Genomic DNA, 11,963 nt, shown 5'->3' with positions numbered 1-11,963 from the left:
GAGTTGCACCTTGTGTAGTCGAAGTAGGAAAAAAATGAAAGACGTTTACAACTCCCTGGAATGCCGAATTAGAGCGCAGCTCTTGAGGAAGAGGGGAGGGTACGGAAGAAGGGTATGCCCCTCCTCTCCTTTCCTCCTCCCCTCCCACTTAGCGGGGAATTTTCGCTACGTTAGTGAAAAAATTCCCCGCTAAATTTAGCGGAAAAATTTTCCCGCTAAATTTAGCGGTGGAATTTTTATTTTTAAGCATTAGTGGGGATTTTTTTTCTGATAAAGTTTGTGGCAAATGTTTTCGTTAAATTTAATGTGGAATTTTTTTCCCGCTAACTGTAGCGGTTATATTTTTTCCGCTAAATCTAGCGGGGAAGGTTTTCCGTTCAAGTAAGTGGTGAATTTTCCCGCTAAATTTAGCTGGGAAATTTTTCCGCTAAATATAGCAGGGAAATTTTTCCGCTCAATTTAGCGGGGAATTCTCCTCCCTTGTGACGTCACACATGTGGCGTCGTTATGGGAAACGTCCCATCATGCAATCCGCGTTTACGCCGATATCGACGGCGACGCCGCTCAAGCCAGAAACAGGCGCCTAAAAGCTGCGCTCTAAATAAACAGAAACTCAAACAACCTTTTTTTTTTTATTATTAGTTTGAAATTTAGAAGTTTTACGTAGAGGACCTCGGGGAATCACCTTTGTGGTGCCTACCTCGGAGAATCAACGGTATGTCAATAAGTGTTTTTATTGCATTGCGAAGTGAAGCTCATATATCCATTTTCGTTTGCTTCCACGAAGTTGTGTCAGCACAGTCACTTCCAGTGATTCGCTTCTCCAAAAGTCCGTTTCTACAAACCCCTCACCGGTTTGCAGTGACCTGCTTTGGGGCGATACGGAGCTTCGGATACGGCTAAAACCCGAGGGAAAGGGTGAGGTTGCTGGCACGTCGGAGCACCAAGCTCTGACTGAAGTGAGCGTTCGAATACCAGAAGCCGGCGTTTGCCATTCGAACGCGCTCAAAGATTGAGACAACGGTGTCCACTCGCTAATCATTCCAGCCGCAATTCGGTGTCCAGACGTCTCCTCTTCTCCCCGGCAAATTTATGCCGCAACATTGCTGACAAAAAAAAAAAAAAAAAAGTTTTGGAAGCATTGATTTAGCCCGTTGTTCATTACACGTATCGCAACTCGAACGCCCTACAGGTGGTGGGGCGGTAGTTTCAAGATGGCGGAAGAGACGGGGATAGATTCCCCAGGATATCCTGTGCGTCTGCTCGCTGACGCTGTTCAGCGCGCTAAAAAATATTTATTTGTCTAGAAATGCGAAGCGGTCAGGGGAGGATCATATTACAGGTGGCGGACATGTTGATGCGCGTTAGGAAAATGAGCATGCTGTTATTTAAAAGTTGCAGAAACCTCAAAGTGCGAAGCTTTGTGGTGGGCGAGCGCGTTTTAGGCACCGGCCACGTTACTGTTTGTGGCAGAATATTTTTGAGGGTGATGAAGATATGTTCGCGTTCTGCCTGGCCATAAGTGCTCTGAAAAGAGAGCCGCGAACGGTGACCGTCAAGCTTCGGAAGAGCAGCAATACACAGTATTGATGTCTTCGCGTCACAGCCTCTCAAATCGCTCTTCGCCGTCTCGGTCTATACCCTGTTCACACGGGTCACCTAAAGGACCTATAACTTAGGTCCCTTTGCTAAAGGTACCTGGGGTAAAGGACGTTCGGAATCACACGGTAAATGAACGAAAATAAACGGAGTCTTTACGGTCGATGTTTACTGCATTGGGGATAGCCCGGGTAAACCGCAGGGCAAAAGAACACTATATATTTCCGTGTCTAAACAGTCATGAGGCACATTTTTAGATTATTAAATGTGACACATTGCGTTAAAATACTAAGTAATAATTGTAATGTTTCTTTTATTGCAATGTTCACCTAAAAAGTAGTTTTTCGTTAGAACATCCGGCTGGTCCTTAGGCTGGACTGGCCACACTGGCCCGGCGGTTTGTTTTGGAGACGGTTCCGAGCCAATTTTCCGAGCACTGTGAATCCGAGCACGTGGTACCGAAGTTTTGTCGGTTTTGTGACCGTTTCTTTCTGCTCCTCGGATTTTCTCTCTTCTGCGTTTATCGCTTCGATTGCTTCGGTCCCGGAAGAACCGTCACAGACCCACCACCCTCCAAGTGACGGGCCGCGACCACGACCAGCGTCTCCCGATGGACGACGACGAGTGTCTGGGAATTATGTGGTCGCTGCAGCAACAACGGACACAGTTCCTTCTGCTCGAGGAGCGTATACAAGCCGCGGAAACGGAAGCGGATGAGCTGGAGGAGAAGCTCATGGCCACAAACTTTACGGTCGCCGCTCTCCTTGCGGAGAAGTGGACTACGATCCCACGCGAGCGGGTAGTCTACGTTCGGTCGGGGAGGTGGTTTGAGGAGACGCTGCCTAGAATGGGCGATCAGCATTCCCGTGCTTGTTTTCGCGTCTCCTCGACCACCTTCCGGTATCTTGTGGACGTTTGCCGGCCGTCAATGCTTCGGCAAGACACCGCCATGAAGACGGCAATAACGGTGGAGAAGAGGGTGGCCATCAGCCTGTACAGGCTCTGCTCCACCGCGGAGGAACGAACAATTGGCCACCTCTTTGCCGTTGGCCAGTCGGTCGTCAATGAGACGTACCGAGAATTTTGCGACGTCGTCATTGAGGAGCTCGAGGCGCGCACAATAACAATGATCCGAAACGAAGATCTCGACAACCACATGCGCGAGTTCCAGGCAGTGCTGGGATTTCCCAACGCCATCGGGGCTCTCGACGGCTGCCACCTGCCTGTGTCGCCACCAAAGGACTTGGCTGTTGACTACCACAACTATAAAGGATGGTAAGCAGACACTGATACTCGTTTCCTGCAGACAACTTTGCTTATTTTATAAAATTTCAGGGTCAGAAATTAAGTACTTGTACTAAAGTATGCTGCACACAAGGCTATAAACCAGATATAGATACGGGTGTAGTCACGCCAGAGACCATTCCCTTTGTTATTTCGTTATTTTGTGCCCCTAGCCAAGTTAAACCCATGATGTCACCAAAGCACCTGCAGAGTGAGCAAATCCAACTGCCCGTGGGTGGGAGGCACATCAAGGATCCATTTCACAAACAGCACTACTTACATTCAGTAGCAAGCAATTTAGCTATGTTTGTTGTGTGCGGTGCTTTTGCTGTTCCTTGCTCACATGTGGTCACTTTGTTTTAGGTACAGTGTCATCCTCCTGGCCCTGGTGGACCATAGATACCTCTTCCGCTACATCAGCGTGGGCACCCCTGGGAGGTGCCATGATGCGAGCGTCTATCGGCGCTCCCCACTGGCGCATCTGCTCGAGCAGAACCAGACTGCTGTGCCAAGGGTCATTGATGGCACGGAGATACCTCCCCTCGTCCTGTGTGATCAGGCTTTTTCCCTGACGAGGAACTTGATGAAACCATTCCCCCACAGCCTCAACCACCCCCAAGGGAAAGGGGACTTTAACTACGCCCTCTCGAAGGCCAGGCGCGTAGTCGAAAATGCGTTTGGTCGTCTGAAGGCCCGCTTCCGCATCGTCCTCAAGCGGATGGAAATGAGAATCGACCACGTGAACACTGTCGTCAGAGCCTGCTGCACCCTACACAATATCTGCGAGATGCTCAACGACGGGGCGGAGAAGCAGTGGGTCGACGCGGCCAGGAAAATAGAAGAGAGTGCAAAGCGCGAGCAGCCAATGCACAGGACCAAGGCCACAGAAGATGGCGCCGATGCAGTGCGGGATGCGCTCGTTGCATACTTCGAGGCGAACCCGCCCTCTCAGCGCGGCTAAATCCCAGACGTTCGCCCTCTCAGCACGACTGAAACCCGAGACGTTCGCACAGTAAACTACAGAACACTAATTGGTTAAAGGGGCACTGAAGCCATTCTTTAAGGTCTTTTTTTATGTTGTATTCTTTACAAAGTGTTAGTGACTACATATATCAAATTCTATAATACAAAACTGTTTATTCATCTCGGGGCAATGGGAAAACATGCGGACTCTTATTTCTCGTGGGGTACAATCTCTGGACCACAGAAAGTCCTACAATATGCACTACATGCCATTAATCTGTCCACGTGACATTGAATTCTCATTGCTATTCCAGGCAGTGAAAAAGAAATAAATATTCCTTTTCTGAGCTGGCTCAACCACTCGCATGACACAGCAGTTTTCATTTCTTTTCAGCAAAGCATGCTTTGTCCACTTAAATACAGGTCATTGCTACAGTAAGCATGAAAGCCCAACCAATTGAGATTTCACAGTACAGTCGGTTAGAAATAAAACGCGACCAGCGGCTGCATGGTCTTCACTAGACTCTGCGCTTTCTGCTTCATACAGAGGTTGCGAGTGCGGCTTTTGTTTTGATATGTTAGTCACACACCCGGTGCATCTCAAACTTAGGCGTTCCTCTTTTAAAAGAGACAGCATCGGACAGAACCGTGTATCCACTGTTCGTTCCATGCTGACCGTACATATACGTGTAGGCTCTACATAGGTGCCAGTAATCACGCACCACAATTGTAATAAGCAGCTGCACAGTTAAAATTGCAGACTGGCTAGTTGTTCTTGCTATATCATTGATGTTTGCATTTAGTTTACCTTGTAGCTGCACCTGCGTTTCAGTGCCTACTAACTTACAGATTTTTACCAGTTTTATGACGATTGTCCCATCCTGAGCAAAATATCTTGAATCTGGATTCAAATGACAGAAGCATGTAGCCCTTCAATGCTTCCAATCCAAACTCAAGTAAAAAGAGGGATATTTCTCAGAGTTTCCGTTTTTATTTTTCCTTCTGGGACCTCATGAAATCCAGGAAATCCCGCTGGAGCTGGTTCGACTCCTCCATTATCAAAAACTGCCGTTGCCGGTCTTGGTGGGCCCTCTCCCTAGCTTCGGAAAGCTCTTTCCTTTGTTTTCTCTGCTCCTCAATGAACAGCATGAGAATGTCCCCCTGTTTCATGGAGGACTTCCTTTTTTTTTTTTGGCCGTTCCTCGAGGGGTTCTTCCTTTAGGTCCACCACCTCGTTGTCGTCGTCTGGCCCTTCGTGAGGGCTGTCTCCAGGTTCCTGATAAAAACCAATGGGTGCTCATGAGAAAGGTTTACACTTGATGATGTATGCATACCGCATTATACCAGCATATATCAAAGAGCAAATCGGGCGAAAATAAGGTGCATACTAACTTTCAGTGTAGGACCAGGAGAAGCTGAAATAATAGAACTAAAACATGCATTTTACACTTGGGTATGAAACTAAAACAAACAAAAGCGCCACTAGCAACAGTTCCATTATCGTTGCCGTTACAGCTGCCGTCACCCTTGAGCACTACACCTCGTAGAAGGTGTGCTTCCCTCGTTTTCCTTACTCTGCATTCTTTTCTCGACACCGAAAAGAAATCAGAGTTGACTTTTTAAGTTTTGTCGACGCTCTTCTGAACTGGAAATAACCACATTGTTATTGGAGTTAAGCAGTTTATGCTGCCAAGACGGATGGAGAGCTGCTTCACATGTATTCGACGTGCCCCACTGGCTTTTTACAAACAGACCCTAACAAGTGCCACAGAAAGAGCTGGCGGCACATGACTATCACAGGTGCGGGGCACAATTTATGTATGCTCCACCCAAATGAGTTTTCTTAATGTTTGCTTAGTTTGCATTATTAAGCTACAGAAAATCCAGTTTTTTATGATCGATTTCACCGTGCACATGAAATAGCACAAGCATGTCTTTACGTGCCGCGGGAAACAGATGAAATTTCTTTGGTGATGCCAAATGTCACGTCTGCTTCCGCACACTCAACAGTTGCTTCGATTCCAGCTTATAACGACGAATCAGTAACTCGTTATGTTAACCATTCTCTCCAAGCTTATTAAAAGGTTGAATCGCACATCTCTGCCTTCGTCATAATTCAAGGCATACGAAATCAGTAAATACCTCAACAACATCCGCAGGGAGCGAGTCATTCACGAGACTTGGGTCGTTGACGGGCACGCTCCCCAAGAAACTGTGTAGATCGTAGTAAAAGGGCCAGGAGACCTTTCCTGACCCAGTTGTCAGGCTTTTCTTTTTAGCCCTGGAGGAAAATAATGTAGGGGTGATGCGATTTATTCAGCAACAAGGGCTTGTTGCCACCTATATACAATCTTTCGTCTGCATTTTCTTTTTACAGTGCAGATGAATAGCAGCAGGGCGTTGGCAATTAATTTTTTCATTGTCAACTCCCTTCAAAGCTCCAGCTAGAGCTAACCAACCGAACAAAGATAACAATTCATTTGCCTCAGAGCCACCAAGGCGGCACGACGAGAACACAGCTAAATAAGGTAGTTCTAATCAAAACATTGAGTGTATCGCGTCAAGAAAAAACTTACCAGGTCTGGTTACGACGTAAACTGGGATATATATATATATATATATATATATATATATATATATATATATCCGGCTTATATTTAGATACATATAAGCCGACCTAGCAACACTAAAGAGCGTGTTTGGCACAGTTCTGCGAGCGCGACCCAGAACGGGAGGCACTCACTTGATCGAATGACGTTTTAGCGAACGCCCACGTATCACCGTATGACACTTTAGCGAATAGTCGGACGCCGCGAAGCGGCGTTTTCGGGTGGGCCAATATGGTATACATTTTTGTAATGAGCCACCGCAGACTGTCGCCGCGAAGAGGCGTAAGCGCAGCGCGGCAGATGGGTTAACGCGCGCCCCCGTTACTCGCTAAAACGTCGATTCGCTCAAATGTCGCAGTTCGCTAAAACCTCATTCGCTCATGCCCCAGGACATAAGCATCATTCTGAAAACAGACTCACCTGTACGTCTGGTTCAGATTGTCTATCTTATCGCTGACTTGCTTGCGCGTCTTGACGATAGACAGTCTCTCCAGGCCTACACGGATCGTCTCGTAGACGCCGGAGTTTCTTCTGTGCCGCCGAAGTTCCGCCAAATTGTCCTGCCATAGCCGAATGAGAGCCCACGTCTCTGACTCGGACCAGTGCACTCGCGCGTTTTTTTTTTCTTTTCGCTGGTGCCGCTAGAGCTGGCACCCCAGTTCAATGGCTCATGCGCAGATGAAAGCATCGTCACAAAAATCTCCTGCGCCGAAGAGCGCGACTCGTCGTCGTTCCGTGTGGGAGCAGAGGTAGCAGCCCTGATTGCGTCTCTTCCCGCCGCTGTTGCCGCCGCCGCTACCTGTTACCGGGAGTAACATTTTGTTCCTATTGTATCACGTCTGTGGTCCCCATCTATTTTAATACTTTGACTTCCTAAGATTCTAGTACCAACGACGCATTAAACGACAAGAAAACATAAACGATCATTTTTATTTGGAATTTATGGGTCCGAGGCTACTCCCTGTAGCTGCAAACGGAGATCGGGAAGCTCCGTTTACTCCTAAGGTACCTTTACCGAAAGGGACCTTTACGCCCCGTCTGAATACGATCTCCATCTCCCTTTACTATAGGGACCTATGCTACAGGTACCTTTAGGTTACCGTGTGAATGGGGTATTAGTGTATTGCAACACGTAATCAAACTGCTCAAATTGCGCGGTCATCAAACGAGAGGCTTGATGACCGCGCAATATAAGATATTAAACCAACTAAAGTGCACATCAAAGAGTACCGAAACGAAAAACAAAAAACACCAAGGTTTTGCAGTAGGGCCAAAAAAGCCCCGATTACTTTTTCTTTTTTTTACAGTAATTTACACTTACCTAAGCTATTTTAATAAGTTGCTGAACTCGGCTATCAAGCTGCCCGTGAAATTTGGTAGCGCCGGTTGGACGTCAGTGCGCTACATGTACGTCCAACTGAAGTTTAGGGGCGTCGTACGCTATACAAAAACTGCCTATTAATATAATCGGCGTATTTAGGGGCTTTATTTATTTCTCTATAAAAATATTTTAATATACCGTACATTTGTTGTACCGTGTTATTTGCAACATTGCGGTCCCTCTGGCCAAAGCTGCGCGTTCTAAGCACTCGTCACAAACGGTTGGCTAACACAGACGCGATTAAAATGCTTCGAGCATTTCTTTGTTTGCTTTGTAATTACCTGAAAGCAAGTACAGGTATTCTGTCTTCTTAAAGTGCTTGGGATAAATGGTCATGTTCCTTGTAACGGCCTTTAAACGCGAACCCATTCCCGATTTGTATTGCTCGACATACCGTTGCGCGACGAGTTTTCTCCTACTTCTCCTAAACAAATATAGCCAAAATAGCCAAGGCTAAAAACAATTATTTTTACGCCTTTTATTCACAATTTTTCACACACATACAAAACAGGTTGCATTCACTTTTTCAACCCTCATATGCCCCACATTTCGTGTACATTCTGTCACTTGTGACTTTTTCAAAAAAATATGTTTCGAAAGGATGAAAGTCCGTGCAGGGCAATGACCCTTCCTTCGAAGGTCTTTAGAAATACAAAACAAACAAAGACAGTTTTGTTCTGAAGTTCGGGAAATATGATCACGCAGTTAAAGAACAAAACGTAGAAGCAGAACAGTAAGAACGCTGGGAGTTTCAGACCAGAACCCCAATATCTAAGGTCCCCCAATATCCGACCCGTCTCTTTTTCTTTGTGTAGATTATGAGTGTCCCCCATTCCGGTTCACTGTCTTTTCTTGGGGCGGGCGACGACTGGAAGGTAGTCAATTGTTTAGCGGTGAAGCTGCGGACTTCTCATTCTTAGGAACTTGGGTGCCTAAGGGTTCTCACAATGGGCACCAAAGCAGCGTTTGGAGAGTTCAGTCTAGGTTCGAGTAAAAGACGCGCTACCGGATCTGTGGTAATCAACGAGGTTGGTGGTAATGGTGCAATCTGTTAGGGTTGCTCCACTCCACTGCCCTGTGGGGAGACCGCTCGAACTCTGCAAGCATTGCTTTTCTGCGCATTGTGAAAACCCCGAAGTTTGTAGAAGTTTAAAACCTTTCTCCTTCCTCTCTCTTCTCTCGACTGGACAGAAGCGAAACAATTTTTTTTAAGCCGATTAGAAGTTCGAAAATTAACAATTCGAACCTGAGGTTTCGACAAAAGTTCGCAGAATCTTTACAAATAGCCAAAAATAGCCACATAGCCAACAACGAAATTTTGACGCCAACTAGAAAAAAATGTAGCCCAATTTGGCTCTATATAGCCCAATCTGGCAACACTGCATTTCTCCCACACGTCTTCGGGAAACTGCACACGTCCCTAGGGCTTTCAGCCAGGGTACATCTCGTCTTGACCTCATTTCAAACCACTGCTCAGTTCGTACACAGCATTGCAAACAAAGCCCCATTGTCACAACCCCTAAGGTAGGACCGAACACACAACACCTTCACACAAACTCCAAGGCCTAACCCGCGTCTCCGTACAAGGGTCCCACACTAAAACTAAAAAACCGACACCGAAAAAAAAAAAAAATTGCAGCATTAAAAACTTTTCGGTCGCTTCGTCTCGTGTGATCGACGGCTGACTGATTCTGGTTGTCTCTTTCAAGACTCTTTTTGCTCAGTCTTTTTCTTTGCTCAAAAATCAAAACAGCAGTGGATCGCCAATCAGGCAAACAATTATTGCATTCCTGTACGTGTCTAGCAGTATCAGAGTTTGGAGACCCGTTCTTAACTGCCCTCATGTGCTCAAGCAGTCTATCATTCAAGCAACGTTTCGTCTGCCCCACGTAGGTGATCCACAGGCCATCGGAATATCATATACTACACCAACTTGGCAGTCAGCGACGGCTCCTCTGTGCCGTTTTTGACAACTTTGCGCCCCATCCGCGAATGGCGTAAGCCTGTACAACTTAAAGTCGGAAGTGAAAACCACCTTTACGCTGAACCTCCCAGCAACCGCCAACAAGTTGCGCGAAAATTTATGAAAAAAAAAAAAAGGTATGCACACTACTTTATCTGGTTTCTCCCTTTCTTTCCTCGCCTCTCCTCTGAGTCTCACCACACACTTCCTTGCGACCCCCTCCACAATGCTACTCTTACACCCTGCCTCCTTTATGCGTGCCAGTTGCCTGATAACAGCTTCGTGTACTTTGTGTTGACTAGATTTTTTTAAAGCGTTGTTTAACCAATTTTGAATGACAACTTTTCTAAGGTAACAACGGTTTTGCCGTTAGTTTTTCATAATCCCAGCACAACCCGTCCACCGTGTTCAACCTAAGGTCCAACTACTGTAGCACACCTTCATCAGGCTCCTCACTGCTAAAGGTCATCTCAGGCGCTGCTTGTCCTATGAAATCTTTGATCTTAGGTACTGCCCCCTTCTCAACCAAACATTTAAAAATGGCATCAACGTATCTCTGGATCATCACTGACCCTGCTGGGAATGATGGTACCGCTTGCCCCAAGGCCGAATCCAGCGGACCCAAATATACGTCGGACAACGCCGGTGCCAACGACGAACCGATGCACACCCCTTCCTTTTGAGCAAATTTAGCCCTTCAAATTCTACAGCTGTGGAGTTCAGATGCAATTCCGTTAAGTTCAGAAAACTCCCTACGTCTATCCCCGGACTGCGACAAGAAAACCGAACCAAGCTTGCCACCAACAAGGCCCTCGATCTCGAGACAAGCAGTGGTTGATGGAAGGAATGTCTAGTGACATGAGTTCGTACTTTTGCTGGTGGAAAGACGTCAAACAGCTGACCAGCTCTTCCGACTTCCTGAGAACGATTGGACCGGTCATCTTGATTGTCGACAGACAACTTTGGAGAAATGTCGGCACGACTGTCTGACAAGTTCCATTTTCGTTGACAACTACCCTGCCTTTCAGCTCTTCCACTTATAACGCGATAGCACACTGACACCCCAAAGGTTGTATTTGTTTTTGCTGTGAAAAGCGATGCAAATTGTGGTCATAGACACGCAAAAAAATAACGGAACGCGGAAAAAAAAAGATCCCACGCACGCGCGCGCTTTTTATATTTTTGGCGTTTTTCTCCCGCTTCTCACCTCCTCACTTCTTTTTTTTTTATTTGGGAAGGAATCGATTATGAAATTTAGAAGCTTTGTAAGCGACATTCCTATAATGTTTAATAACGACATTCGTAAAACATGTTTTTTTTTAACGCAATTGCGAACGCATTACGGTCATTCTTTTTGAAATACCGAAAATCAAAGTCCGGTGTGATGTCGCCTCCTGGCTTTTTATCCTCCCTCGGAAAACATGGCGCCACTCGACGCATGTAGCAGTGAGGATAATCGGTGATTGGTGGATCCGGCGAAGTTCTCTTCTTTAGGTGCCCGACGGCCTCTCAGACTTTGAAAAGGATATCGTCAAACGGTCAAAACAACTGGGCTTGTGAACCATTTCGTCGTTTACCCTGAGACTGGGGTTTTTTTTTGAAGAGCAGAAGTAACAGAAAAAACAGACAGGTCTCAAGTCCACAGGGCTTGTGGTGTCCGCCTACCGGTTTCGGTTGTGACCCCACCGGGGCAGCCTTCCACGCAGCACCGGTGCGACGTCGAAAAGATTGAAACCGACGTCCAGGCGTCGTTTTCAATCTTTTCTAATAATAATATAAAAAAAAATGGACCTGTTGGTGTTTTTTTAAGCCGGGATCACAGTGCTTATACATCGTACAAAAGACAGACTGCATACAGATTCGAACGCGAGTCATGGCGAGATACGTGCTTCGGATGCCGTATGGCAATGTGTTCAAGGAGAAACTTGGCGCACGGCATTCGAACCACAGAAATTGCGATGACTCATGTTGACAAACTCTTTTGTATGATGTATGAGCAGTGTGACCCCGGCTTTAGGGAGTTCGTGTCGCAGAAAATCCGGCGTCGGTGGCGTGACGCGAAAATTCTGATTGGTCGATTGGGTCATGACATCACAGCTACATGACCTCGCGCGGGAATTTCAAACAACGCTCACGGGAAACGTCGCGCATGGAATGAGAGAAA

General features: G+C 46.6%; 2 protein-coding genes across 2 annotated transcripts; both read left to right on the top strand.

Moving 5' to 3' along the window:
* Nucleotides 1-2,209: 2,209 nt before the first annotated feature.
* Nucleotides 2,210-2,878, top strand: LOC121838244. Its single transcript, XM_042294348.1, has one exon. The coding sequence runs from the start codon at nt 2,210-2,212 to the stop codon at nt 2,876-2,878; it is 669 nt and encodes a 222-aa protein (XP_042150282.1).
* A 330-nt stretch (nt 2,879-3,208) lies between these two features.
* Nucleotides 3,209-3,844, top strand: LOC121838086. The gene has a single exon (XM_042294143.1). The coding sequence runs from the start codon at nt 3,227-3,229 to the stop codon at nt 3,842-3,844; it is 618 nt and encodes a 205-aa protein (XP_042150077.1). The 5' UTR covers nt 3,209-3,226.
* The last annotated feature ends 8,119 nt before the right edge of the window (nt 3,845-11,963 follow it).

Source organism: Ixodes scapularis, unplaced genomic scaffold (genome assembly GCF_016920785.2).
Source record: "Ixodes scapularis isolate PalLabHiFi unplaced genomic scaffold, ASM1692078v2 PGA_scaffold5__190_contigs__length_132052651, whole genome shotgun sequence".
Taxonomy (NCBI): domain Eukaryota; kingdom Metazoa; phylum Arthropoda; class Arachnida; order Ixodida; family Ixodidae; genus Ixodes; species Ixodes scapularis.
Note: the sequence above shows the minus strand (reverse complement) of the source record. Positions and strands in the feature narration are given on the sequence as shown.